A 27,569-nucleotide genomic window follows, 5' to 3' on the forward strand; every position below is an offset into this window, starting at 1 on the left:
CTTAACCTTGTGACCCATTCCATGCATCTGTTAGTTGTCATGAACATCCAGAAGGATGGACCTTGCTATAAAGTGCTGTGGCTCCAATCCGCTCACTGAGTTCTCAGTGATCACCTCCAGGGGTGATTACCGACCAGCTCCATTACTGCAGTAATTAAATAATAAAGTTCGATTGTTTTGAAGAAATCTAAAAGTCTCTCCTTTTTGATTACAATAATTACACCAGAAGACAAAGGGCTCTCCAAAAGTTGTACCAAAAAATTGAAAGATGGTTTTCTCAGAAGTTTACAAGTTGATCAACTTTCAAAGCATAATTACTTTCCCATTGTTCTCTCAAACGCAGTGTATGATATACAATTTATAAAATTGTAGGGTAAAAACAAACAAAATTAACAAACAGGCCTTACTTAATTTGGGAGCTCCCTTAAACAGCTGGATCTGGGTACCTTTAGCTGCTCTCCCAAGGCACTTGGCTTAAAAAGCCTTCCAAAGGGAGAGATACATAATCATTGATACGTAGAATGTATGCACACATGACTGTAAGTCGCTTTGGATAAAAGCTTTGGATAAAAGCGTCTGCTAAATGGCATATATTATTATTATTTATATATATTATTGATAAACATGAAAAAAAACTTGGTAGCAGACATTCCATCAGTCATATATAGAATTATACTTCAGACACATCGGATGATAGTGTCCCGTCAAGTTGAATAGGCACCTTCTAAAGTAAACAAACCCAGAGACCCTCTTGCAATCATTGTCATTTTGACCTGTTGCATTGACATACAATTCTGAACAAACTGTCCAAGGGACATAAACTTCAAAATATAAAACCTGTTGTTGAGCAAATCAACTAGGACCTTCAAAGTCGGTGCTGACTTATCAGCTCAATAATCGGTATTAAAAACATTTACTTGGATCTACTTAAATTCTGGACACAGTTCCATATAATGGAAACAGACTATTTTCGATGACATTACCTTCTTAATTAAATCCCCGGTGTTATCCAAAGTATGGAATTGAGTAATACATTAAGTCTTATTGAATTATTCATACCTCTGTCCCAAATTTCCCCACTGATTGAGTTCAGTGTGTACTGGCGTTTATCTATTGTTCCACAGGAAGCTTATCTAACCCAAACAACAGATGACAAACACGAGAGCAGTGGACCATGCTTTGAAGATCCTCTAATTTAATATTAATCTTCTTCCAATTACTAAGATATTGCATTATTTGAATGCTATTTGAAAGCCAATTACTATTCACTTGGTTAATTTCACTAGTCTCCATATCTGTTTCCTTCAACCAGGACTCCCTTCTTTCCAATAGCAAGACCTTCTCAATCTACTACTACTAATACACACGGATCACTCTCAAACCACATTCTGCTTTTCCCCCATTGCAAGGTTTAAAACAAAACAAACATGATAACTTTCTCCATATTGGAAGGCATTGTTTTCATTTTAGTATACCTTCAAAGGGTTAATCTATATTCTTATTACCAATCTCTGTTGGGTTCTCACTTTCTACTTCAATACTCATTAAATGTCTATTATCCTGCTTTGGAGGGATATATATGTATTCACTGGGCTGGCACTGTCTATCAGTCCCCTGTAGATGTCATGGTCCATAATAAGTCTATCTAGCAAGGCAACCTCTCTGTGCACGGAACCCGCTAGCGGGCTGAAATTCCGCAACATACGGTGATCGCTACATAAATAGTCATATTAAACATTAATGAAAATACAAGTGTCTCACACGTATTGAAAGCCTAGAATCTTGCTAATCCAACTGCGTTGTCATATTTAAAAAAGGATTTACTGCGAAAGAATACGATGCGATTATCTGAGCATAGAGCCCCATAAAAATACATTTTTTATTTAAACAGCACAGGCGTAACATAATCACAAACTGCATTAAAATAAATTGTTTACCTTTGACGATCTTCGTCTGTTTGCAATTCCAATGCTCATTGTTACACAATGAATGATCTTTTGTTTGATAAAATCTGTTTTTATAGCCTAACACGAAACATTTTGTGAACCGCTTGTGTCGTGAATCCCGTCTCATTCCATTTTCAACGACACATTCCAGGTAAATAACCCACACAGAACGTAACTTTTCCAGTCATGTTTGGTTTCACTGCAATCAAGTGGTTTGTTTGTAACACAATCAAACCTGATGGGCCATTTCGCGGGACGTATTGACTGAAAGAAACTGATTTGAAGACAACAAGTCATGACATCATTGTGCAATGATTTGCCCGCTGTTTTGTTGATTGACTGTCTTAACCCAATGACCACTGATCGTCTTGAAATCTAGCTGGGTAGATAGCCAATGAGCTGAGGTAAACGGCAATACGCCATGTTTATGTGTTGCAAGACCAACCCATGTAGTAAGCTCCAGCGTAAAGTGAGTCATTCGTTATTGAAGTTTCATACCGGAAGGAGAAACACATATTACGCACTGCATTGTTTGGTAAACGCGCAGATTCAGCTGTTTATATATCAATCATTATGGCGACTAAGTCAGGGAAAGCTAAATCTAAGTCTAGATATACAGATGTACACACAATTTTAGAATAAATTGATTGGGAAGGTGAGACAGAGATTGTTGTAGGACGATTCATTTAGCGATTGTGGAGGAATATTTTTTTGAATGGGAGAGGACATCGTTTTGTACTGGTAAGTTCTTATCATGCTAATGCCCTTGTTTGAAATGAATAATATAAAATATTATTAGTGATTTAAAAAAAAAAATTTAGAAGCAATATATAAACATGTAATGTCATGAAATGTGAGATGCGTGTGTCTGCCACCCCACCCCAACCCACATGAAATAGCCTATTTGAGGCTGTTGAGGAGAGGGCAGGACCACATCAATGGCCAAAGTGAAATGGAGACAGATACAGCTGGTCTGTTGTAATATAATAAAGACAGTAGATCTAGCTGAAATGTCATAATATAAGACAGTAGATCTAGCAGGAAATAATATACTAATATATTCAACCTTTAACTCTCTCTCTATATATATCTGTTTATTATACCTGTTGATACAGGGCTCATATGTGAAACTATTCTAACTGAACATTTTCTTTCACAGTGACACTGACTCCGAATGGGAGTCTTATCCGGTGTCCTGTGTGAATTTAAGTATGCTCTCTCTAATTCTCTCTTTCTTTCTCTCTCTCGGAGGACCTGAGACCTAGGACCATGCGTCAGGACTACCTGGCATGATGACTCCTTGCTGTCCCCAGTCCACCTGACCTTGCCGCTGTTCCAGTTTCAACTGTTCTGCCTGCGGCTATGAAACCCTAAACTGTTCATTTTTAGTCTTGAGGTGCTGTCCTGTTGCACCCTCTACAACCACTGTGATCTCCACCCGGCACAGCCAGAAGAGGACTGGCCACCCCTCATAGCCTGATTCCTCTCTTATGTTTCTTCCTAGGTTTTTGCCTTTCTAGGGAGTTTTTCCTAGCCACCGTGCTTCTACACCTGCATTGCTTGCTGTTTGGGGTTTTAGGCTGGGGCTATATGAATAGACTTGATTTGATAGAGGACTGAGGGTCTTCCAAATATTGAAAGTGTGTAAATAGTTACCCATGTTATTTTGTAAATGTATATACATATATTTTTTCATATTTTTTTTATCAATAAATTATTTTTTTGGCGGGGGGTGTGTTAGAATACCATTTTGGTATTGGACAGAAACCCTAGATAACATTATAGATCTAAAAACTAAGCTCATAGATCTGGCTGGGGTATCAATTCTTTCACCCACTCAGTAATCCTCTTTCACACTGGAGCTAGTCTCCTGACAGCTCTCATTAACTCAATAATTTATAGCTAAATTTCAATCTTGTAACATTTTCAATCAACCATATTTCAATGTTATTCAAATTTCAATCAGTTTAATATCCAAATTTCAATCTTAATAGTACTAATTTCAATCCATTAATTGTCCAAATTTCAATCAGATTATTATCCATATTTCCATCTTGTTATCCAAATTTCAACCAGCTTAATATGTCATCTGACAATCACAACTTTCACACCCACATTCACCCACATTCACTTAGATTACCAAGTGTGTTTGGGAATAGTACTAACATATTACCCATATGCATCTTCAACGATTCTCTTGTTACTTGCTATGCACCATAGGTATCTCCTATACATATTTAATAACACCAGTAGTGGCTGCAGACCACATAGACATTTCTTATGAATGCCTACAGACAGTGGTCAGCGGGGCTTTCCATGGTACTGTTACGCCCTCGCTCCAGTCTTCTCATAAAATTAGTGAATAGCCTTTTCTCTATAAGATTATGGGTACATATTTAGGCGTTACCCACCTTGATTTAATGTATCATTTATTTTAGATTTTTATACAGATTCAAACAAAATTGACTTACTGAAATCAGTTGCCGTCCCTCAATTGTTCGCGGATGATGTCTCCTTCTGGGCAGCTCATAGTAAGGGTCTGGTCTGGGTGGGTCTTGTCGTCTTTTGGTCAGACAGGAATTTCCCTCAAGCTTCATAAAATGTGCCACCAGTTTTTCCCGCAGACCCCCACTGACCCCCCATCAGGCCAAATCAATCATCCTGTTTGTTGACACCAAATTGTTGTGGAAATTCTTCCACAGGGACACTCAGTCAATCTTGTATGAATCATTGTTTATTGTTAGTGCACTGGAGAGGTTCCAACCAACTCAATGCACCATATGTACACATGTCGATCAGGAGCTCTAACGGGGCAGTCCTGTTAGTCCCCTTATATACTAACAAGTTATATTTTCATGATTCATATTATTCTTCATTCATAATTAATGTTTGCCTCACGCATGTGACAGACCAATACCTCACCTCTCTCTAAGCTGAGACCTTAAAACTGAGATATCCCTTTCTCTAAATAAGGTTTTGGGCGTACTGCCAAATTGCAGATACTGATAGTGAGGATTCGTTCAGTCACTTGCAGGAACAGAGAAATGGGTTTTTAGAAAAGCACGAAGATAACATTTTCCATCATACTACTCAAACTGTCCCCTGCAGAGAGGAACTATGATATCGGCAACCGGGAGCTGTTGGCTGTGAAGTTGGCATTAGAGGAGTGGAGACACTGGCTGGAGGGCGCCAAGGACATTTCTCATCCTCACTAACCATCGGAACCTACATACTGACAGTGTGCTGTCTAAACCCGCTCCAAGCATGGTGGGCCCTATTCTTCACTAGATTTGAGTTCACCTTGTAATATCACCCAGGTTCAAAGAACATCAAAGCCATGTCACATCTCTATGATTCGGGAAAGGTTGCTGTCCTGAGTGCACCCATCATTCCGCCCTCCCGAGTTGTTGCCACCATGCTTTGGGACAAAGATGTGGACATAAGCCAGGCTCTGGAGAGAGAACCCATACCTGCTACCTGTCCTCCAAAGCACACCTACGTTCCCATGGGGATAAGGGATCGGCTGTTGACCTGGGCGCACACATCTCTAATTGCTGGACACCCAGGTATCACCTGCACTATTCAATCTGGTACTGGTGGCCCGACTTGGCACAGGACATCACTCGCTATGTCAACTCCTGCTCCGAATGGGCCCAAACTAAATCTCCCTGGCACGCTCCAGCAGGGAAACTCCTTCCGCTCCCCATGACTCAGCGTCCTTGGTCTGTCCATTAATTTTGTCACTGATCTCCCCTCTTCTGATACTTTCACTACTATTATGGTTGTTGTGGACAGATTCTCTAAATCCTGCCATTTTATCCTTCTCTCTGGTCATCCTATCGCTCTCCGGGTCACTGAGGCACTGTTCCAGGTCTTCCGGAGGAAGGTCATAGTGTCCCCCAATTCATGTCACGGGTATGAAAAGCCTTCATAGAGAAGCTCGGGGTCACGGTCAGCCTCACTTCCGTGTACCGGCATCAGTCCAACGGGCAGGTGGCTAGGATGAACCAGGAGCCTGGGAGGTTCCTTAGGTCCTGGCAGTGACTCGTGCAGAGTGGGCCCGGTTCCTTCCTTGGGCGGAGTACGACCAGAAATCACTGCGTCACTCCTCCACCGGGCTGACCCCCTTCCAGCCTGCCCTGGCTCTGTGGACCCCGAGCCAGACCAACGCTCCTGCGGTGGACGAGTGGTTCTGGCATGCAGAGGAGGTTTGGAACTATGCCCATGTAAGGCTCCAGCTCGCCGTCCGCAGGAAACTGAGTCCCCGATTTGTGGGGCCCTTCAAGGTCCTCCGGAGAGTCAACGAGGTAACCTATAGATTACAACTCCCCACTAAGTACCGACTCTCACCCTCTTTTCATGTTTCCCGTCTCAGGCCGTTGGTTCCTGGTCCCCTGGCTGGGGCCGTCCCCTGAACACCCCTCCACCTGCCCTAGACATTGATGGGAGCCCTGCCTATGCTGTCAGGTCCTGTCTGGACTCCCAACGTCGTGGGGGTCGGCTCCAGTACCTGGTGGACTGGGAGGGGTATGTCCAGAGGAGCACTGTTGGGTCCCGGTGGATGAGATCCTGGATCCCATCATCCAGGATACCTTCCGGACCAAGCCGCACATCAGGAGGGGGTTACCGTCATGCCTGCTCTGGCGCTCAGCGATCTACTAACCACCAGTCCTGGCAACCCACATTGTGCACACACCTGCTCCACATGATGTAAACCTGGACTTCATCATCACCCTGATTACTCTCCCCTATTGGTAGTTACAGTCAGGACTCGTGAGAGGTGAAGGTCGAGAGCCATGCTTCATCCGAAACACGACCCTGCCAAGCCGCACTGCTTCTTGACACACAACAGGCCTTGAATTCCCTGGCGGCTTCCCCCTTGTGTGGCCATAATGCCCCCTAAAAACCCATGGCTTTTGCAGCCAAAGTGGCTGTGTGCCCATGGGCTGAAATATAATAATTAGAATTCCCTTCTCCCAGCAGCCTTGCTCCGAAGCACCTCTCACTCACATGGCTCTCTCAGATATGTCGTCCTTCATCGAATTCCGAGGAGTGTTTTGAAGATGTTAGAACGGTCCACATAAGATGAGTAGGCCTAACAAACAGCAAAAGCACTAGCCTATGTCAATCTACTATCGCCCATAGTACAAAGGTTGACCTATTCTGTGCAAGAACATACTCTGGGACAGTTGCGGGATGTGATAGATCCCAAATTAATAACACTCGCATCAAACCTAAAAGCAATTAGGCTGATGCAACCTATCAGAACGTTTGGCTTAAAATGTTGATAAACTATTAGGCTATTTCTTCACATAAGCGCAGCAATGCGCTATAAGAGCGAATGTTCCAAAATGCAATCAATTAGCTGTTCTCAAAAGTGACCGCAAATGTGACTATAATAAAGCATTACATGCATAAAAGGTGCATATTTTTCTTTCTTCCCCAAACTTGAAACTCACGTGCCGCCTATGTATGCCAGTTAAGCTCTACATCGATTGTAAAGCGGCTTAATTGAAGTTATTTGGACACTTTTTGTTGTGATCCAAACCTTATCATAACATATAGGCCTATGGGCCTACATGTGTGCAACTATGATTTCAAAAAGTCGCAAAAAGGCATGTGCTGTTTCTTGCGTGAGGTGTGCAACTATGATTTCAAAAAGTCGCAAAAAAGGCATGTGCTGTTTCTTGCGTGAGGTGTGCAACTATGATTTCAAAAAGCCGCAATAAAGGCATGTGCTGTTTCTTGCGTTACTGCACACGCTGGGCATCATTCACAAGTGATATTCTCACCCATCATTTAATCTTCTCTTTACATATAATAAATAATTAGTGAAATTAGTTTTGATTTAGAATGGCACATTATCATGCACCCGTCTCGGGGCAGTGAAAAAAAAATACATGTCATCTATGCACTTAATTAGCGAATGGAGGATGCTTTTCAGGTCGCCCCAAAAAGTTACATATTGCAGCTTTAATGTAAAATAGAACTTCTAGAAACGTTACATTGCAAGAACATTCTGAGAAAATCGCTGGACTGACACTTGTGATATGCTTCAGAAATGTTTACATTTCTTGTTGGATTTTTTTTTTGAAGATGCTTTTGATCAATGTTCACTCAAATTGTTCTGTATTCATGTAAATTGAAATTCTCAGTCAGCATGTGTTACCACGTAGTATATTGTATTAGGCTTCTGTACATGTTTTCACCCTGTCCTGTTTATAATTGTAATGTGCTTGTATACCTGAGGCCACAAATAAATATCATTTGAAAGAAATACGGTTATTAGAAACAATCCCTGAATGTCTATACTATATCTGCACCATCAACAGATTTGTTCAAAAACAATAACCATCACATAATACAGTATTCACTAATGAAGAACTCAGATGACAGAGCAACTGAGTTTTCTAACAAGTCTATGAGCTAAGCCAGTAATGGTGGTATAGCTCAGGGGCACACAACGACATCAAATTGATCATCTGTATATTTGTTTAATTCACAAATGATCATGAACAAACTCCAAAGCTAATCATTTCAACAAATGAAATGTACTCAATGTTCAGGTCGCTATGAAATGTTATTACACGGCAATATCATAATTGTTAATGTGATCTACCATGAACACGTCGCAAGATGTTAACCTTGAAGTTGAAGCAGTTTGTAAGATTTTCAGTTATTTCATCTAATTGAAACACTACACGTCACACTGTGGCTTTAAAACAAAACAACTTTTCCATTTGCAAGTTAGTGTGCATTAATCAATTTATCCATTCCCATAGTTTTGCCACATCCTCTCCAACTTCTCACTCATCTTTGGATTTCTGCTCCTTGCGGGCCCGAGAGGCCATGACTTTGAAGAAGAGGGCGGGCCACAGGGTGCGAATGTAGATGGCCAGAGTGGGCAGGGGCCCAGCCAAAAGGACCTCTTTACTCCTGTGATGGACAGCCTTCAGGACCACTTGGGCCACATCTTTCGGTTCCCGCCCTAAAGCTGTTGTCTCATCCAGGACTTCACCAGAGTAGAAAGGAGAGAAATAAATAGATGACTAATGTAATTACAGAGGGGGAGGGGAAAGGCAGAGAAAGAGTGGCCAGTTAATTCCTCTCCATTACCTCCATATTTGGAGCCATCACACGTGACAGCGTTAAGAGACAGGTTGGTTCTGATGTAGCCAGGGCTGACCACTGTCACCTGGATATTGTAGCGCTCCATCTCAGCCCTCAGACAGTCAAAGTAGGCCTGGGTGGCGTGTTTGGAGGCAGCATCTGCTCAAAACACATTGTTTTTATTCCTTTACTAGTACAGATATCACTGACAGAGCTATTTGCAGGTGGAAATAATACCCGTTTCACTTTCCTTTGAAAATGTTTGTAGATTTTTGTTATGTTACACATTTTCCAAAAGATCAAAATGTCAAAATGTGATTTCATGGATAATTATTTAACCTCAGTTATAGGGTTGGCATCACTATCTCTACATTACTCACAAGCTGATCTGTAAGGGATAGCAATCTTCCCCTGGACACTGCTGATGACCACTACGTGTCCACTGTGCCGGTGAACCATGGAGGGCAGGAGGGCTACAGTTGGAGAGAGAGAGGGATGGAGAAAACAAAAAAAGTTGAGTGGAGAGAAAAATCAAGAGACTACATGAGCTCAAGACATGAATGGCATTTGTCATTTGACCACAGAGAGAGTACATTTGGAAATCGGGTGATCATAACCTTTACCTTGAGTTAGAGCTATGGGCCCAAAGTAGTTGGTGTCCATGACGTCCCTCTGTACGGAGATGTGCGTCTCCAGGATGTTGCCGCGGTGACTGATGCCGGCGTTGTTGATGAGGACGTCCACGTGGCCGTAGCAACTCAGGATCTCCTTTGCGGCCATGGCAACCACGTCCGCTGTGTCGGACAGGTCAAAGATCACCATACAGGGGGTGTACGTCTGCCGGTGATGACATCACAGACATGTCATAAGAATATGTCAAAAGAATTCAAAGGGGTGCATCTCAAAAGTCAAATGTTCCTCTCTCCCGTCTCCTTTCCTTCATCTGACATGATGTAAAAAAGCTGAACTGGTGAAGGCAAATTTCTAGTATGCAAACTAATCGCTCTCCCTTATGTTTTCATGTCAGCCCAGTAGAGGAAGAGGAGATGAGAAGTGAGTAAGTGTGTGACTCCATACCTGCTGCTGGCTGTCTGCTGCGGTGGCTATGAGCTCCTGAACTACGTCCTGTAGCCTGGCTCCGTCCCGGCCACACAGAACCAGCCTTGCTTTGGCAGCATGGAACACCCGAGCACACTCTGCAACACAACACACACACTATATTAAAAGGTATAGTTCACTTTGAACTAGTACCTAGAACCTTCGAGTATGTTTTTTTAATTTTATTTTTGTGATTCTGTCTATGTAGCCTACATTGTGTATGCTGCGGAATTGCCTCATTGAGGACATTAAGTTTTCTAATCCAAAATAACACTCACCTCTCCCCAGGCCAGAGCTGGCTCCAGTGATGACCACTACAGTGTCCTGGATGGTAGCCCCCTGTTGGAGCCTCTGGAGCAGCCGGTAGAGCAGCACCAGCCCCAGCCCACCCAGGACCAGCGGCACCACTCCGCCCATTACACGCTCCATGGCTGGGATGATGGGGTCAGGTGGTCCGGTCCAAATCAGTTTACCCTGCCTGGACAACCACTTCTCTTCAGGATTTCCAAGCTGCTTCCCAAATGGCACCCTATTTTATATATAGTGCACTACTTTTGATAGGAATCAGGTCAGAAGTAGTGAACTGTGTAGAAAATAGCATCATTTCAGAGGCAAGTTAGAGGCTGCCAACCTGTGACGATCAGCAGAAATCATTGCCCACCAAATTAAAATACCGTAAAACTTTTCTTTAATAGCGCAGGCATTTATTTGCTTAAATCACTGAACACAACAGGCGCTAATTAAAGACCGACTTCTATTTGAGCCAGGCGTCTATTTCCTTAATGAACACATTTTGTTGCATTGTTTAATTCCAGCATTTTAATCCATTTCTAAATGTCCTGCACTAATGTGTTATGTACACACTGTGTCATGTTTCTTTTGTCTTAGTACGCTTCAGTAAAAAAATACAACAAAAACAGAATAAGGCCAATAATAGTATATTATGAAACGCTGTGATAAGGGATTTAGAGATTTGCCTTCAAAATAAAAGTCCCACAATGAAGGTGGTAAAGAATTATACAAATGGTCGAAATTCGTAACATTTTATGAGGAAATGTAAGCGGACTTAGAATTTTGTTTAACAATATGAAAAAAGGAATGAAGTTAATCGCCTTTATATCGCAAATAATAATATTGCATTGACATTTAACAGCATTAAAAGTAATGATTACTAGATAGTTATGGTAACAGTAAATGTTATTTTTTATAATACTTCTATTAATAGTAATAACAATATTAATAATAATAATATGATCATCAAATTTAGAAAACACTTTAATTAGCCCATTGGTATTGCATGATGTTCAGGGTTAGGGCTATATTTTTCATTGTGTATTTACTATTGCAAACCAATGCTGGCACTAAGACCACACTCAACAAGCTGTATAGGGCCATAAGCAAACAAGAAAATGCTCATCCAGGGGTGGTTCTCCTAGTGGCCGGTAATTTTAATTCAGGAAAATTGAAATCCGTTTTACCTCATTTCTACCAGCATGTCACCTGTGCAACTAGAGGGATAAAAACCTCTAGATCACCTTTACTACACACACAGACTCCATACAAAGCTCTCCATTTGGCAAATCAGACCATAACTCTATCCTACTGATTCTTGCTTACAAGCAAAAACTCAAAACAAGAAATATCAGTAATGCACTGGGTGCATGCCACTTGGGTGCATGTCACTTGGGTGCATGCTCAATTCCCTCCTGCCCTCCCTGTTAACCCATGAGTTTGCGACACGACGGTGGTAGGTCTGATCACCAACAACGATGAGACAGCCTATAGGGGGAGGTCAGAGACTTGGCATTGTGGTGCCAGGACAACAACCTCAACGTGGGCAAGACAAAGGACTTGAGGACTACAGGAAATGGAGGGCTGAACACACCCCATTCACATTGACGGGGGGGGGGGTCGAGAGCATCAAGTTCCTTGACGTCCACATCACTCAGGACCTATCATGGTCCATACACACCAACACAGTCGTGAAGAAGGAACAATAATGCCTCTTCCCCTCAGCAGGCTGAAAAGATTTGGCATTGACCCTCAGATAATTTAAATGTTATACAGCTGCACCATTGAGAGCATCGTGACAGGCTCCATCACCGCCTGGCATGGCAACTGCTCGGCATCCATACGCAAGGTGCTACAGAGGGTAGTGCGTACGGCCCCGTACATCACTGGGGCCAAACGCCCTGCCATCCATGGCCTCTATACCAGGCGGTGTCAGAGGAAGGCCCTGAAAATTGTCCGACTCCAGCCACCCAAGTTATAGAGTTTTCTCTCTGCTACTGCACGGCAAGCGGTGCCGGAGCACCAAATCTGTGACCAAAAGGCACCTGAACAGCTTCTACCCCCAAGCCATAAGACTGCTGAACAGTTAATCAAATGGCTACCCGAACAATTTACACTGAACCCCCTTTATTATTTATGTATCTTAATTGTTTTGGACTGACTTCCTTGCACTGGCTCTTCACACCCACTAGATTCTACCCTCACATACACTACACTGTCACTCCAACACACACGCATGCATATTGACACCACACACACACACATTTTACATACGCTGCTGCTACCCTCTTTATTATCCTGATTGCCTTGTCACTTTTACCCCTACCCACATGTACATACCTCAAATACCTCGTGCTCCTGCACATTGACTCGGTACCGGTACTCGTTATGGTTTTTATTGTGTTACTATTTCCTTTTTATTTAGAAAATATTTGTCCTACTTTTTAACTGTGCACTGTTAGGAATGAGCTTGTAAATAAGCATTTCACTGTAAAGTCTACACCTTTTGTATTTGGCACAATACAATTTGATTGATTTCCAAATACACAGAGTTTACACCCCAAGTAGCATCATTGCTCATCTGCAGCCCTTAAAGAGGGGCCAATCAGCTTAAGTCCAATAGTTTTTTCATATTGGGGACGCCATTTTCTGTAAATTGTGTCACAGTAAAAAGGGGGTCTATTCTATTCAGATGGGCTAACGGGACAATTTGGAGCAGTGGCAGTCGGTGCAGTTTAAGATGAGTTTGAGTTTATTTTTACAGAGTGCGCACATTAATCAACATTTCGGTAAAAGTGACGGTTTTAGCCAGCCGGCAAATTTTCAACCGCAGTCCCTGGGTAGGTTATTAAAAACAATAAACAATTAATGAGCAGTGTGCACAAGCAGAGAAACATAGGACAGGCAAGACGTTGCATGCACACTGAGCAATGTAGCACAAAAAGCAACAAGACAAAATCCATAAAAGCAACAAAGTGTTTCCACACCTAACAAGCTACAGACAACATGGAAAGTAGCAATACACAACTAGCGATTATGTTCAAAAGTCTGATTGTCCTTTAGCCATGTCTTCATGTTGTTTGTGAATGTGTTATAGGTGGTGCAGTTGTGTGTCTGATGGCAGGGTATTCCAAACATGAGAAGCTCTCACAGAAAGCAGATTGACTAAAGGTGCTTTTCCTTAAGGGAACTATAGGTCACCTCTCATGGCAGAACTTGTGGATCTGCTGCCATGTTTGGGTTCTCTGTTTAACAAAAGTACTGAGTGGAGGGGGAGCCAGGCCATTTAGGATCTTGAATACAAGACATGCGTCGGTGTATTGCACAAGATTTTTCCAACTCAGGAGCTCCTGCTTTCTGAGGATGTAACAGTGATGATGGCTATTGGGCTTCCTATCAAGACTTTGAGAGCCTGTTTGCAGACAGACTGAATGGGTTTTAATGTTGTACAGCAAGCTTGGACCCAACTAGTCAAATCAGTATGTTAAGTGGGGGAGTAGAATAGATTTGAAGTACAGTTTTGCTACTTCTGTAGTCAAAAAATGTCATATAAATCGGAAATTAGCTAGGTTGAATTTGGTTATTTGAGGGAGAACACTTTTTTTTTTTTAACAAGCATGGCCTTATTTCTATTACAGCACATTGAATGACTGTCATTCATATTCCATTCCCTCAGCTCAATGTAACATCGATAGGTTTAGGCTACTACATGATTGTAAAATGTTCCCTATACCCATCATGAGGTTGCTACAACCTAGCCTATGAACGAAAGTTTATAACGTAGGTTCACAGGTCGAGAGAAATTTAAGTAATCAAGGTGACAGACAGTGACACATTCGATTCCGCCTTGCACACTCTTGCCTGCATCTAGCTGATCTAGGGTGTAATCATTAGTCCCAACAGTTGCAAACAAAAGTTTATTGGACGAATTCAGGTATGCTTATCCCCGTTTAAGAAACATTTCAACAACAGAATCGTCAGAATGAATATCCCCGATCACATACTAACAAAGTTAACTTTCATAGCAGCCACATGCAAACAGCATGATCACATCTACGCGCTCTCATAACACCTTTTCCCTTCGCCTGTGGACTTCAGTGCACAAGACATCAGCTGTCTGTGACCAGGCAAAAAAATAATAATTTCCAAGCCAAACCTTCATAAGCACGACACACAGCCTACATCGTTGTCCCCATATTAGCAAACGTCATAGTCAACATAGCTACTAGAACTAACTAACGCGTTAGTAAACCCGCTACAATCATGCAGTACAGTTAGCAAGCAGTTGCAGTTACGCCGGTGGGCCCCCTGTGGCAATAAATTAATAAAACCAAAAGATTACCTAGGGTAGCCTAGTGGTTAGAGCGTTGGACTAGTAACCGAAAGGTTGCAAGTTCATATCCCCGAGCTGACAAGGTACAAATCTGTCGTTCTGCCCCTGAACAGGCAGTTAACCCACTGTTCCTAGGCCGTCATTGAAAATAAGAATTTGTTCTTAACTGACTTGCCTAGTTAAATAAAGGTAAAATAAAAAATAAACATTGAAGAGTTCCAGTGTTGGATAGCCATAGCCAGCTAGCTAACATAGCTAGCTAACATCCCTCTCTGTTTGAGTTAGCTAAACTATGTAGCTGCACAAGTGAAAGTGCAAAAAAATACAACAAATAGCTAGTTCGGTCTATTGCTTCTTTATTTTTAAGAAATGAATTTGTACAAAACTGTTCAACTATTGTCTTTCGCTCTCTGTGAGTCAACTACTCACCACATTGTATGCACTGTAGTGCTAGCTAGCTGTAGCTTATGTGTTCGGTACTAGATTAATTATCTAATCCTTTGATTGGATGGACAACATGCCAGTTATGCTGCAAGAGCTCTGATAGTTTGGAGGCAGTCCTCCAGAAGTTGTTTTAATTAATGTGTATGTCCATGGAAGGGGGTAAGAACCATTAGCCTCCTAGGTTTTGCATTTAAGTCAATGTACCCAGAGGAGGACAGAAGCGAGCTGTCCTCCGGCTACACCATGGTGCTACACTAGAGTGCTGTTGAGGCTACTGTAGAACTTAATTGCAAACAGTGCGTTTTAACCAATTATTTGGTTAAATATATTTATTATAGTTTTATCTGAAGAGGATAACTTTGTTTCACTATTTTTATGAAATTCACTGAGGAGGATGGTCCTCAAATGAGGAGCCTCCACTGATTCGGAGTACAATGCATTTCTCATCCCAGGGTTGAGGTTCGTTTTCCGCTGGCTCCACTATGTCTTAGGGTGTTCACATATTACATGTTTTACCCTGGTTCGGTTTCCTGGGGTATTTGTTTGAATTCTACACAAAACGTTTTGCTTTTCACAACACCTAAAAAAGTTTCTGGGTGTGATTAGTAAAAACATACACACTATATCATGTTAGGGAGCAAGCTTGTTTACACGGGCAAAAAAGTTCCACGTGACTCACAATACCTGGTATAATCTTTATCTTTTTTCTTCATTTTACCAGGTAAATTGACTGAGAATACATTCTCATTTACAGCAACGTCCCGTGGAATAGTTATCGGGGATGAATGAGCCAATTGTAAATTGGGGACCTTGCACCCCCTACTCACGCAAGTCCAAGATTCGTTCCAGCATGCGTTACACACATGCTTTAGAGCGCGGATCGACACAAATGCAGCTATAAGTAAGCGTATCTGCTGGCTAAATAAAAAGAAGCACACAACAGTAACAGCTGCTGTTATGTTCCGACCGTATACAATGACACACCGTTTGGTCCTCTAGCTAGTTTACTTTGCTACAAGGCAGAACCCTCACATTAAATACAGAAGAATCAGTCACTAGCTACACCAGTTGCTAAATCATTTGAAATATTCCACAACCAAGTCTTCTTACTAAAATATGAGCCTGCAGCTACTGACAGATGGCTAATAAACTCAACATGACTAACCAAAGTGCCGCAAATATCTTATGTAGCTATGCCGAAAACTTTACACACCTGACACCTGTCCGTTTGAATCGTCGTCAACATAAAGGTTTGATGATAATATTTGATAGTAATCTTTGTTCAAATCTGAACATCGACAATAGAAAGTAACCCGGAAGCAGCTAGGAAAGTTTAATTCCAGCCAATCAGTTGTATGTGACGTTGGAAGGATTTCTGCCAATCACGTGTAGGCTGTCAATCAGTGCGCATTATTGCTAACCCGGGGTATTCCGTTTTTTAACCAGTGGAAACAGGTTATATTTCTTTAGTGTACAATAGTTTCAACTCAACACATATTTTGTAAGTCGCTCTGGATAAGAGCGTCTGCTAAATGACTTAAATGTAAATGTAATATTTATATCTGTCACTGCCACGCGTCACCAAAGATTATGAATATACTGACTATACTGACTATATACTGACTATACTATACTATTATGAATATACTGAAGATTTTACATGTCTCTCCGCCTTAAAGATGGTAGTCGTTGTCCAGGATGCAGAACAGCTAAAAAACACAGCGGGCTGTCTAGCAACATTCTATCCTTTCTTTGGATTGGTGGATACATCTCATTATTGTAATCCTGTTTTGAATATTCGATTAGGGTTGTTGACGTCAACTGCCTGTATGCTATAGCCTCATACCATGAATATGCGTAGACAACTCTTTGAGAAAAAAACACTTTATATCGGAGTTGCCGGGAAGTCACGTGTCCTACTTATATCAGTACACTCGTAACAATTTAAGCATTACGAAACTTATATTTAATCAAATAAACGTCACGTAGGAAATAAGCCATTCATTTTTTGTTGACCAAATTCGACACTCATTGCCCTCCATATAAAAACTCCTTGCTTGGTGTGCAAAACGACCACAATACGCCACCTGCTGGAGAGAGAGAGATATACCACCGACTTCGGACTTTTCGTCTGGTATCACACCATTAACTGATGACTCTCAAATGCATATCAAGATGATCCAAAGTTAGAGCTGGAGGTAATAAGCTAGCACAATTACTAGAAGAAAAAAAACATTGTACATGTTCTAAGTATTTTAACTGCAGTCCCAAGAAAGACTTTCCAGGTTGCATGCCCGACTAGCATCACCACCCTGGATGGTTCCAACCTTGAATATGTGGACATCTATAAGTACCTAGGTGTCTGGCTAGACTGCAAACTCTCCTTCCAGACTCACATCAAACATCTCCAATCAAAAATAAAATCCAGAGTCGGCTTTCTATTCCGCAACAAAGCCTCCTTCACTCACGCTGCCAAGCTTACCCTAGTAAAACTGACTATCCTACCGATCCTCGACTTCGGCGATGTCATCTACAAAATGGCTTCCAACACTCTACTCAGCAAACTGGATGCAGTCTATCACAGTGCCATCCGTTTTGTCACTAAAGCACCTTATACCACCCACCACTGCGACTTGTATGCTCTAGTCGGCTGGCCCTCACTACATATTCGTCGCCAGACCCACTGGCTCCAGGTCATCTACAAGTCCATGCTAGGTAAAGCTCCGCCTTATCTCAGTTCACTGGTCACGATGGCAACACCCATCCGTAGCACGCGCTCCAGCAGGTGTATCTCACTGATCATCCCTAAAGCCAACACCTCATTTGGCCGCCTTTCGTTCCAGTACTCTGCTGCCTGTGACTGGAACGAATTGCAAAAATCGCTGAAGTTGGAGACTTTTATCTCCCTCTCCAACTTCAAACATCAGCTATCCGAGCAGCTAACCGATCGCTGCAGCTGTACATAGTCTATAGGTAAATAGCTCACCCTTTTTCACCTACCTCATTCCCATACTGTTTTTATACGGTTTTTATTTATTTACTTTTCTGCTCTTTTGCACACCAATATCTCTACCTGTACATGCCCATCTGATCATTTATCACTCCAGTGTTAATCTGCAAAATTGTATTATTCGCCTACCTCCTCATGCCTTTTGCACACATTGTATATAGACTGCCCATTTTTTTTTTCTACTGTGTTATTGACTTGCTAATTGTTTACTCCATGTGTAACTCTGTGTTGTCTGTTCACACTGCTATGCTTTATCTTGGCCAGGTCGCAGTTGCAAATGAGAACTTGTTCTCAACTAGCCTACCTGGTTAAATAAAGGTGAAATAAAAAAAAAATAAAAAAATTGTTCATTTTTAATTTTGTATAATATATTGCAAAGCAGCAATGTGAAAGAAAACACAGGCAAACAGGGTAAGTTGCCCTGTATTGATGATTGCCAAACAGGTATTTGGCTAATCAGGCCCCCATCAAGCTGCAAAGCCTTACAATTTCAAATTATATTCCAAATTAAATTAAATACAGATAAACCATAATGGTTAAGACACTAAATTTAATGTTGCTCTCTTTAGTGCGATTTTTAATTTAAAATATGAATGATAATTTTCTTGTAACCTGGCTAAGTCGTGTGCACACAAGGTTGTCATGTTCTATTTTACATAGCAAACAACCTGATTTTTAAGATTAAAAAACACAAGACTACTTGCAACATTTGGGACTCCATAAACACGGTGTACTCCAAACATTAGGAACACCTTCCTAATACATGCTGACTCTAATGCTTCCCACAGTTGGCTGGATGTCCTTTAGGTGGTGGACCATTCTTGATACACATGGGAAACCCCACCAGCATTGCAGTTCTTGACACAAACAGGTGTGCCAGGGTCCTATTACCATACCCTATTCAAAGGCACTTAAATATTCTGTCTTGCCCATTCACCAATCAATGGCTCACAATCCATGTCTCAATTGTCACAAGGCTTAAACAACATCCTTTAACCTGTCACCTCCCCTTCATCTACACTGATTGAAGTGGATTTAACAAGTGCCAACAATAAGGGATTATAGCTTTCACCTGGTTAGTCTGTCATGGAACGAGCAGGAGTTCTTAATTTTTGGTACACTCGGTGTATATGTCCCTTACATACACAACCCACTCCTACACTCAGAAAGTCCCCATTAAGTGTCTAACAATCCCACAAAGAGCTCCATCTGGACAGTCTTTTTGCCCATAACTGCATGTGTGTAAAGGACAAGACAGACCAACACAATGTTGGGAAAGGAACAGAAAGGAAATCGGCCATGCACAGCAAGTCCTATGTTCGTGTTGATCTGTTTTGTCCTTAACAACTTGTTAAGGCTGGTGACTGGTGAGGGATGGCCAAACAAGTATGTTTAAAGGTCTTGACTTTGTTCCAAAAACTTGAGTAAACCTAGAAAGACAAGTCTGAAAACAAAGGTAATGCTATTGCCTTTGTGATTCAAGACAGTGTAGAATTTGTTTAATGAAAAATAAAATACAGAAATGAGAGTTTGAAATATCCTAATGTTTAATGAAAGGGTGACATACTGATCAGCAAGAAAGGGGTACAGTAAAACTTCAAGGAATAGACATGTTGGTAATACTTAAGCCTGTCCGTTTCAACTGCAACACAATTCAGTCTAAATCTTTTTACTTAGCTACCCTTGTGCCCTAACTTAGTGTATTGAGAGGGGTACAGGGATTGGGAAGAGGCGCAAGGGTACCATATGGATAAGTGCACTGGTGATGTCACTTACAAGTAAAGAAAATAAGGGAAAAATAATTCCTTCTAGTTTGAACTCTATCCCTCTGATCCATCAAACAGCCAAAAAGTAAGCGCCCGTGGAAGTGAGGTGGGGTGGAGGGGGTGAGGGGCAAACCCTCGACTCAGCACATGGCTTCCACTTGGCTTACTACTGGGTGGATTCTTTCTTTTCCCGCTATATTTTTTTTTATTTGATTTTTTATTTGATTTGTTTAACCCTCTTCAGAGTATGCTCATACCACATAGAGTTCGTAGATCTTCTTGGCGCAGTAGGCCAGGGCGGCCAGCGCTATCGTGTTGTGGAGTCTCTTTCTGTGGATGTCGTCCCTGCGCACCAGAACCACTGGCGTGGAGGAGGTGAGTGTGTGCAGGGGCAGCCGCGAGAGTTTTTGGCTATCGTACTCCACCTGGTACTTGCAGCAGGGATCGAACTGCCAGGAGATTCCGTAGAGGGTGGAGCAGGCCACGCTGAGGGCACCAGCGGGCAGTGCCACGTAGCGCGAGTACTCAGGCGGCAGCGAGAGCGGCGTCAGGAGGCAGGCGGTGCCCGACAGGACGGCCGTCTTGTGCAGGCAGTTGCCCACGGCGATCCAGCGGGCCGTCTCGTCGCCAATGCGTGTGGGCTCGATCACAATGTACTTGTACTGGGCCTCCAGTGCCTGCTCCAGCTCATACTCAAACTGGTCCTGCGCATTCTCCCCGTTGTAGATCTCGTGAACGATGTAGCAGTCCGTTGCCGCCATCACTCCCCTGTGTACAGAGAGAGATGAGATAATGAGGGAGAGAGAGGGGATTAGAAAGTAGATGGAAAAGGAAGAGAATCACAATATTAAATTCCCAAATATTTTCCAAGCTTCATAGCAATTGTGCAGCTTCAGGGCCTAAGGCAAGTGGTTGCACCAGTTTTTAATGATGTACAGATGAGTACCACTTGTGAAGAAATAAGGGGAACAACTACTTTTACAAAAACATTTTTTTTTTTACATTATAGTCCATGACCTTGATATCAGATTAGTGCACAACACCTGTTTTTTCAGCCCACTGTGGTAAAAACTTGTGGAACTTTGACATGTGTTGCCTGTGCATGTTTGACATAAATAAGAGCTGTTGAATCAAAGGGAAAGTAGGGTATTTTCTCATGTTTAGAATTCTCAACAGTCACTCAAGTTGCTTGTTAGTAATAAACTATGGTGATAAATAAAGTTAACTCGGCAAGTCAGTTAAGAACAAACTCTTATTTACAATGATGGCCTACCCTGGCCAATAGTGCGCCGCCCTATGGGACTCTCAATCACGGCCAGATGTGATACAGCCTGGATACGAACCAGGGACTGTGCCTGGGAACGTTAACGTAGCTATGGACAATATGAACAATATGCAGGAGAAAACTAAATGTAGCTATATCAAGTGGAAATAACTCACGTGTAAAACTCGAATCTCTCACTTTGCAAACATTTTGCCACGCGCAAGAGCGCTAGCTAGCTCCCCAACAAGATTAACACGGCATGCTAAATAAGGCTGTGTTCGTAAATTCACCCTGGCTGAGTCAGACACTCCAGAGCGAATTTACGAACGCACCCGTCAAGTAGCTAACTGTTAGCTAGCTAACGTAAATAAAACTCTGGATTAGCGAGCATGTTGATCATTCACAACTTTCAAAATTCCAGTAACATCTATATTGGCTACGTATAACATGGGAGCTGCTGCTGTGCTATATTGGACGCAGCTTTGCATAACGGCAGTTCATAACGTTACATTGGTCAGCTCTACCGCTGTTTGGAAGCTAGCTGCTCTGAAAAGTAGCTAGTACATAAATTACAAGCGGCGAGTAAAACGTTATTGTGTTATACGACCGATATGTTTGATATGCGCTAGTATATCTACTTTGTAACGTTACGGCATGTTTTCACACTATTTTAGTTGGGATGGCTAACCTATCCAGAACTTGACTTTGAAGCTTTGATGAACAGGCTATCGAGGTTAGCGACAATAGCAAACATGCTAATCAAAACATCACATGAGCAATTATGGAGGAAGGAATTCGGGAGTGACAGCTGCATTTAGCTTTTAAAGGCCATATGTTGGAATAGTGAACGTGTAGGTATCATAAAACAGACCTTGTACACAAAAAATAGTCGTGATATGGCAATGATTGAGTCAAACTGACCTCTCCCTGTTGACTGGGACACCGCGCCTCCTTCCCAACGACGCCATCTTGGAGAACCAATATACGACTGCTGTGGACGCAGTGCAAGCTAGGATGTGTAGTGTATGTTATACTTGCAATACACTGCGAGGACGACTAAATGTACTTTGTCGTACTACATTTACCATAATTAATTGAATGCATGTAGGACGTACCACTCATTATTTATACCATGTAAATGTAGAGGTCAGTTTAATTTACTACACTAGTACATTTTGACGTAAAATGTAATACAAAATGTATAACACAAATGCGGATAATGCTGCCTACACATCATGTTTATGTTTTGTAACAGTTGAGAAATGACCAATCACAAGCAAGGACAACACTATGGGACTCGAGTTGGATAAACCATTCTATAGCCAGGTTGCGCAGCAGGTAAATTGTTCCACTAGCTATTATGGGCTACACTCACACTTCAATGCAACGGACTGTCACACTGAAGTGGGGGTGATATTTACCTGCCTCAGGTTTCTATACTTACCCATATTGTGTCCTGTCCAATCCAAGCTTCTCTAGTGAGTTGATATCTGGCTTATCACACACACGGTGTAGAACACTAGACTGGGAAGTGTGTTGTAACCCCGTGCAAACCACAGTAACATGTGCAATCCATTAGTATGCTCCCTGCCTCCCTTGTCAATAGATTAATTGCATAAAGTGCACCTTTAAAATGTTATCACCTTGGTATTCTGCAGCTCAGAGGTGAAGTATACTAGGAAACTACTTACAAATGTATAAAGGCACTTCTAAATGATTGTAAATCAATGTTTCAATGGTTAGTCAAATAAGGTATTATTTAATTTAAAACAAGAGAGACATGGAAAATAATCAGACTGTCTGCAGACTTTATACCCATCTCTGTCAGACAGTAGGCCTACAGAGCCATCCCCTGAAGACTGTGTCATCAGTTTTACTACCTTCCTGACCAGTATGCATTCAGTCACCTAGTAAATAGTACATCTCACCTAGGTCAAAGCCAGAGAGAATCCCTACTCTAGTTTAAGATACTCAGCAAATGAAAAATACAACCTGTTACTTGATATTGGAATTTAGTTTTCTGTTTTCTTAAGCCATGCTTGTAAACTGTATAGAGAAAATGCCACACAAGATTTAAACTGTAGTAGAACAGCCCTGAATTAGTGCTTTTACAGACAGTAGAAGATTACCCCCACGGTCAATGAAGGTTCTATGGCAATGTCTCATGTCAGATAGCACAGCAGCTTCCTGTACAGTAACATTTAAGGTGAAGGGTAGGCCTACTGAAGAGTGGTTGTCCTGATTAACATGGGGACAGATAGTCTTGGGCAGCATAGCAGGAATAGAGGGAAGTGCCTCACTAGCCTACGACAGGCTGACTGCATGTAGGGGATATAGCCCGCAAGTTGATGGTCTAAAGTAAACCAGGTGTGGTCCACCCTCCTGGAGAGCTATTGTATGTGCACACTATTGTGCAAATGCTGCTCTAACACACCTGATTCAGCTAATGAACAGCTGTTTGTCTTGATGGTTTTGACGAGAGGACAAACATCCTGAATGATCAGGATTGCATTCCACTCCAGAAAGCTGTTCCTTTCCTCCTGCCGTTGTTCACTCCTCTTCAAATGACCAGCCAAGACAGGATAAGTGAAAGCAATACGGCCAGTATTGTAGTGTAGTGTGATGAGACATTGCTTCTTACAGTACAAAAACAGGAATCCTGCATACAGTCTTGCCACTGTATATACAATAAGACAGCAAGACTCTACAACATTCCTTTTTTCTTTACACACACACACACTGATGTCCATTCCCATGGAGGACAGGCCATGAGTAATGTCAATGGCACTCGGACAGTTCTTCTACCACTGCTCTCCAACAAGGAGTCTTTATGTCTGTAGAGATAGCTATAGTATGGTTTCCCTCTCCCTTACACCCCCCCCCCCCAAAAAAAAAAAACATAGCACAAAGTCCTCCAAACCAAAAGCATGAAGCCATGCTTTCTACCTCAGTCTCTCTCCCTCTCCACTCCTCTCTGTCATGGGGTCACATGGGGTGGATGTGCTCCAGGTATTGAGGCTGGGGATTCTCTTTGACGTATTTCTGGATGTACCAGCAGGTAAGGTGAGCCTTCAGATCCTCTTCCACCACAAAATCCATGGCCGCCTGCAATCAACAGAACATTGCCATTTAATTTAGGAGTTGTTTTCCACCTTCCGGAGACACCTGAAACCCCACCTGAAACCCCACCTCTTCAAGGAATACCTAGGATAGGGTAAGTAAGGGTAAGTAATCCTTCTCACCCCCCTCCCCCCCAACAAGATTTAGATGCAAGTGGCTGTTCCACTGGTTGTCATAAGGTGTATGCACCAATTTGTAAGTCGCTCTGGATAAGAGCGTCTGCTAAATGACTTAAATGTAAATGTAAATGTTGTAGCTTGAGTTTACAAAGTAACTGTCTGTGTCACTCTGGTTTTATTTTAATACATGCAGTAATCAGGGACTGCAGATAAAAGGCGAGACACTTGCTCTATTATATTTGATAGAAAGATTTAAAAATATTAACACTCCGGTCTACACAGATCTTCAAACAAACCATGTTTTAATTTCCTTCTTCCTCTTATCTCTACCATAACGGTTCCCTTGATATTACCCACCAGCGCTCTGAGCTGAACTCATCTGGCAAAGCACTGCCTAGACTGAATAAACAGGCCAATGCTTGGATTTTCAGAATTACAAGCAACATTCATATTGCCATGCAGCTGTTATAAAGAGAACTAGATGGGAGAGTCCAAAATGTCCAATTAAAGCAGTTTATCAGCGGACAGCTTAGGAAACTGTATTTACTGTCTCTTACTGGGTTAAAGAGGTACAAAGACTTCTCTCCATACACAGAGTGAGCTACACAGGTCCAGATTGCAAGAAGGTCCTCCTGCAGAATTGTGTTATAGCAAATGATGGGTAGCATTATGAGTTGTTTCTGGACAAGGACATGGGCTCAAATGCCTAACCAGTAATATTGAGACCTATGGACTCCCATTGCTTATCTGAAAGGCACAGATAAATGTTAAAAGATCTAGGGACATAATAGGAGTGAGGGTGTATTTTGCATTGGGCTATGTTTCCATTCCATATTGTCAGACAGTCGAACCTTGGCCAGGTGCTTGGCAATGCCTCTCCCTCTGTAGGCGTCTGGAACCTCCGTATGCTGCAGGTCCACAGTCTTCTTCCCGACATACTCGTACAAGAGGACCGCACGGTCATGAGAGCCTGGAACCAAAGAGAAAAGGGTTACCTTTAAAAAAAAAAAAGGTTTAAATGTAACCTTTATTTAACTAGGCAAGTCAAATTCTTATTCACAGTGACAGCCTACCAGGGAACAGTGGGTTCATAACAACTGCCTTGTTCAGGGGCAGAACGACAGCTTGGGGATTCGATCCAGCAACCTTTCGGTTACTGGCCCAACGCTCTAGGCTACCTGCCCCGCTCCGAATTTAAAAGGGTGCAATTATATGCTAAATAAGTAGGGCTTACACCTTGCACGACTATTAAAAATGTATGTACACATCAGTCTGATTCTCCATCAGACCTCAAATAAAGATCTATCAAAGATAGGGATGCGGGCAGATAAATGAGCAATTGGGTTTTTAGAGAAAGTTAAGCAGATTCTCTCAAATCAGAAGTTTTTTTTTGAGCGAATGTGCATGCACAAACTAGCAAACTAACTGAGAAGAACAACAACACCATGTTAGATGCGTGACAGCAAGAGCATTCAATTCAACCGCTCAATGCCAGGAAGCTAAGAATTTTCCCAGTTGGCTAATGCTACAAATCCTTGGCTATGCCACTTGAGTTCTAGCTAGTAGCGTTTTGTCCGTTTGTTTACAACGACCATTAGGAAAAAGTACGTTCCTTATCTAAATCCCAGTACGATTGCAATCGGGTAAGACTCTTTTGCGCTGTGGAAAAGTTGGTTAGCTAACTAGTTTAACCATACTCTTTGGTAAACAATTCATAAAAGGGAAAACACGTACGATTTCGCGTAGCTAACGTTACATTACCATTTAGTCGTATGGTAAACTGTCGCTTCTTTTTATCGTGTTCTACTGTTATCGGAGTGTTGATTTCGGGGACATTCATCTGTGTAGCCTGGGCCATGGTCTTTCGTCTTCCTTTCGCCAAAACGTATTTGATTGAGGTGAAATGGATCTCAAAGCGATTAAATCATATCCACCTCAAACTCAGAAGAATCAATATCCAGCAAAACACTCCATCATCCTCCAAGGAAGTCTACTGTAGATCACATGGTCTGAGCGGACCAATGATTGCTGCGATTCTTCATTTGAGAATGGCCGTGTTCCAGGCCGTCTACATTGTAGTTGAGATGCGCATAATCCGTTTATTTTGTCATCAATAATCAGTTAATGTATCACATATTCATGGAATTCATTCGATCAAGGTTAAACACTTGGCTTAAATCAACATTTGCAGATATCTGACAAACACACACATGAGAAGCGCTTACCAAGAAAAACTTTAACCTAACAATTTCGCAACAACTACCTTCTACACACAAGTGTAAATGAATGAATACGAATATGTACATAAAAAAATATATGAATGAGTGATAGTATAGAACGGCATAGGCAAGATGCAGTGGATAGTATAGTATATACATATGAGATGAGTAATGTAGGGTATGTAAACATTTACATTTACATTTACATTTAAGTCATTTAGCAGACGCTCTTATCCAGAGCGACTTACAAATTGGTGCATACACCTTATGACAACCAGTGGAACAGCCACTTGCATCTAAATCTTGTTGGGGGGAGAAGGATTACCTACCCTTACTTACCCTATCCTAGGTATTCCTTGAAGAGGTGGGGTTTCAGGTGTCTCCGGAAGGTGGTGATTGACTCCGCTGTCCTGGCGTCGTGAGGGAGTTTGTTCCACCATTGGGGGCCAGAGCAGCGAACAGTTTTGACTGGGCTGAGCGGGAACTGTACTTCCTCAGTGGTAGGGAGGCGAGCAGGCCAGAGGTGGATGAACGCAGTGCCCTTGTTTGGGTGTAGGGCCTGATCAGAGCCTGGAGGTACTGAGGTGCCGTTCCCCTCACAGCTCCGTGGCGAGCACCATGGTCTTGTAGCGGATGCGAGCTTCAACTGGAAGCCAGTGGAGAGAGCGGAGGAGCGGGGTGACGTGAGAGAACTTGGGAAGGTTGAACACCAGACGGGCTGCGGCGTTCTGGATGAGTTGTAGGGGTTTAATGGCACAGGCAGGGAGCCCAGCCAACAGCGAGTTGCAGTAATCAAGACGGGAGATGACAAGTGCCTGGATTAGGACCTGCGCCGCTTCCTGTGTGAGG

The 27,569-nt window shown here is 42.3% G+C and overlaps 3 protein-coding genes across 14 annotated transcripts; all 3 read right to left on the reverse strand.

Annotated features, from left to right (window-relative positions):
* Nucleotides 1–8,420: 8,420 nt before the first annotated feature.
* On the reverse strand, nucleotides 8,421–16,600 carry dhrs7b (dehydrogenase/reductase (SDR family) member 7B). 6 transcript variants are annotated; one of them, XM_035770594.2, is made up of 7 exons: nucleotides 16,436–16,600; nucleotides 10,433–10,683; nucleotides 10,134–10,252; nucleotides 9,680–9,893; nucleotides 9,437–9,529; nucleotides 9,063–9,215; nucleotides 8,421–8,958 (listed from the first exon to the last, which is right to left on the reverse strand). In XM_035770594.2, the coding sequence occupies exons 2-7, from the start codon at nucleotides 10,581–10,583 to the stop codon at nucleotides 8,753–8,755; spliced, it is 936 nt and encodes a 311-aa protein (XP_035626487.1). In that variant the 5' UTR covers nucleotides 10,584–10,683; nucleotides 16,436–16,600; the 3' UTR covers nucleotides 8,421–8,752. The 6 variants fall into 6 exon arrangements, with proteins under 6 accessions (XP_035626487.1, XP_035626489.1, XP_035626490.1 ...); XM_035770596.2 differs by having other exon boundaries at nucleotides 10,433–10,737; nucleotides 16,436–16,580; XM_035770597.2 differs by having other exon boundaries at nucleotides 10,433–10,632; nucleotides 16,436–16,558.
* Nucleotides 16,601–19,755: 3,155 nt separating this feature from the next.
* tmem11 (transmembrane protein 11) lies at nucleotides 19,756–24,347 on the reverse strand. Of its 7 annotated transcripts, none has more exons than XM_035770600.2 (3): nucleotides 22,707–22,862; nucleotides 22,184–22,253; nucleotides 19,756–20,766 (listed from the first exon to the last, which is right to left on the reverse strand). In XM_035770600.2, the coding sequence occupies exons 1-3, from the start codon at nucleotides 22,708–22,710 to the stop codon at nucleotides 20,250–20,252; spliced, it is 591 nt and encodes a 196-aa protein (XP_035626493.1). In that variant the 5' UTR covers nucleotides 22,711–22,862; the 3' UTR covers nucleotides 19,756–20,249. The 7 variants fall into 7 exon arrangements, with proteins under 7 accessions (XP_035626493.1, XP_035626492.1, XP_035626494.1 ...); XM_035770599.1 differs by having other exon boundaries at nucleotides 22,184–22,271; nucleotides 22,707–22,725; XM_035770601.1 differs by lacking the exons at nucleotides 22,184–22,253; nucleotides 22,707–22,862 and adding an exon at nucleotides 24,209–24,347.
* On the reverse strand, nucleotides 23,001–26,404 carry natd1 (protein NATD1). Its single transcript, XM_035770605.2, has 3 exons — nucleotides 26,263–26,404; nucleotides 25,353–25,471; nucleotides 23,001–24,367 (listed from the first exon to the last, which is right to left on the reverse strand). The coding sequence occupies exons 1-3, from the start codon at nucleotides 26,357–26,359 to the stop codon at nucleotides 24,248–24,250; spliced, it is 336 nt and encodes a 111-aa protein (XP_035626498.1). The 5' UTR covers nucleotides 26,360–26,404; the 3' UTR covers nucleotides 23,001–24,247.
* Nucleotides 26,405–27,569: the final 1,165 nt, after the last annotated feature.

Source organism: Oncorhynchus keta, chromosome 5 (assembly GCF_023373465.1).
Source record: "Oncorhynchus keta strain PuntledgeMale-10-30-2019 chromosome 5, Oket_V2, whole genome shotgun sequence".
In the NCBI taxonomy this organism is placed as follows: Eukaryota; Metazoa; Chordata; class Actinopteri; order Salmoniformes; family Salmonidae; genus Oncorhynchus; species Oncorhynchus keta.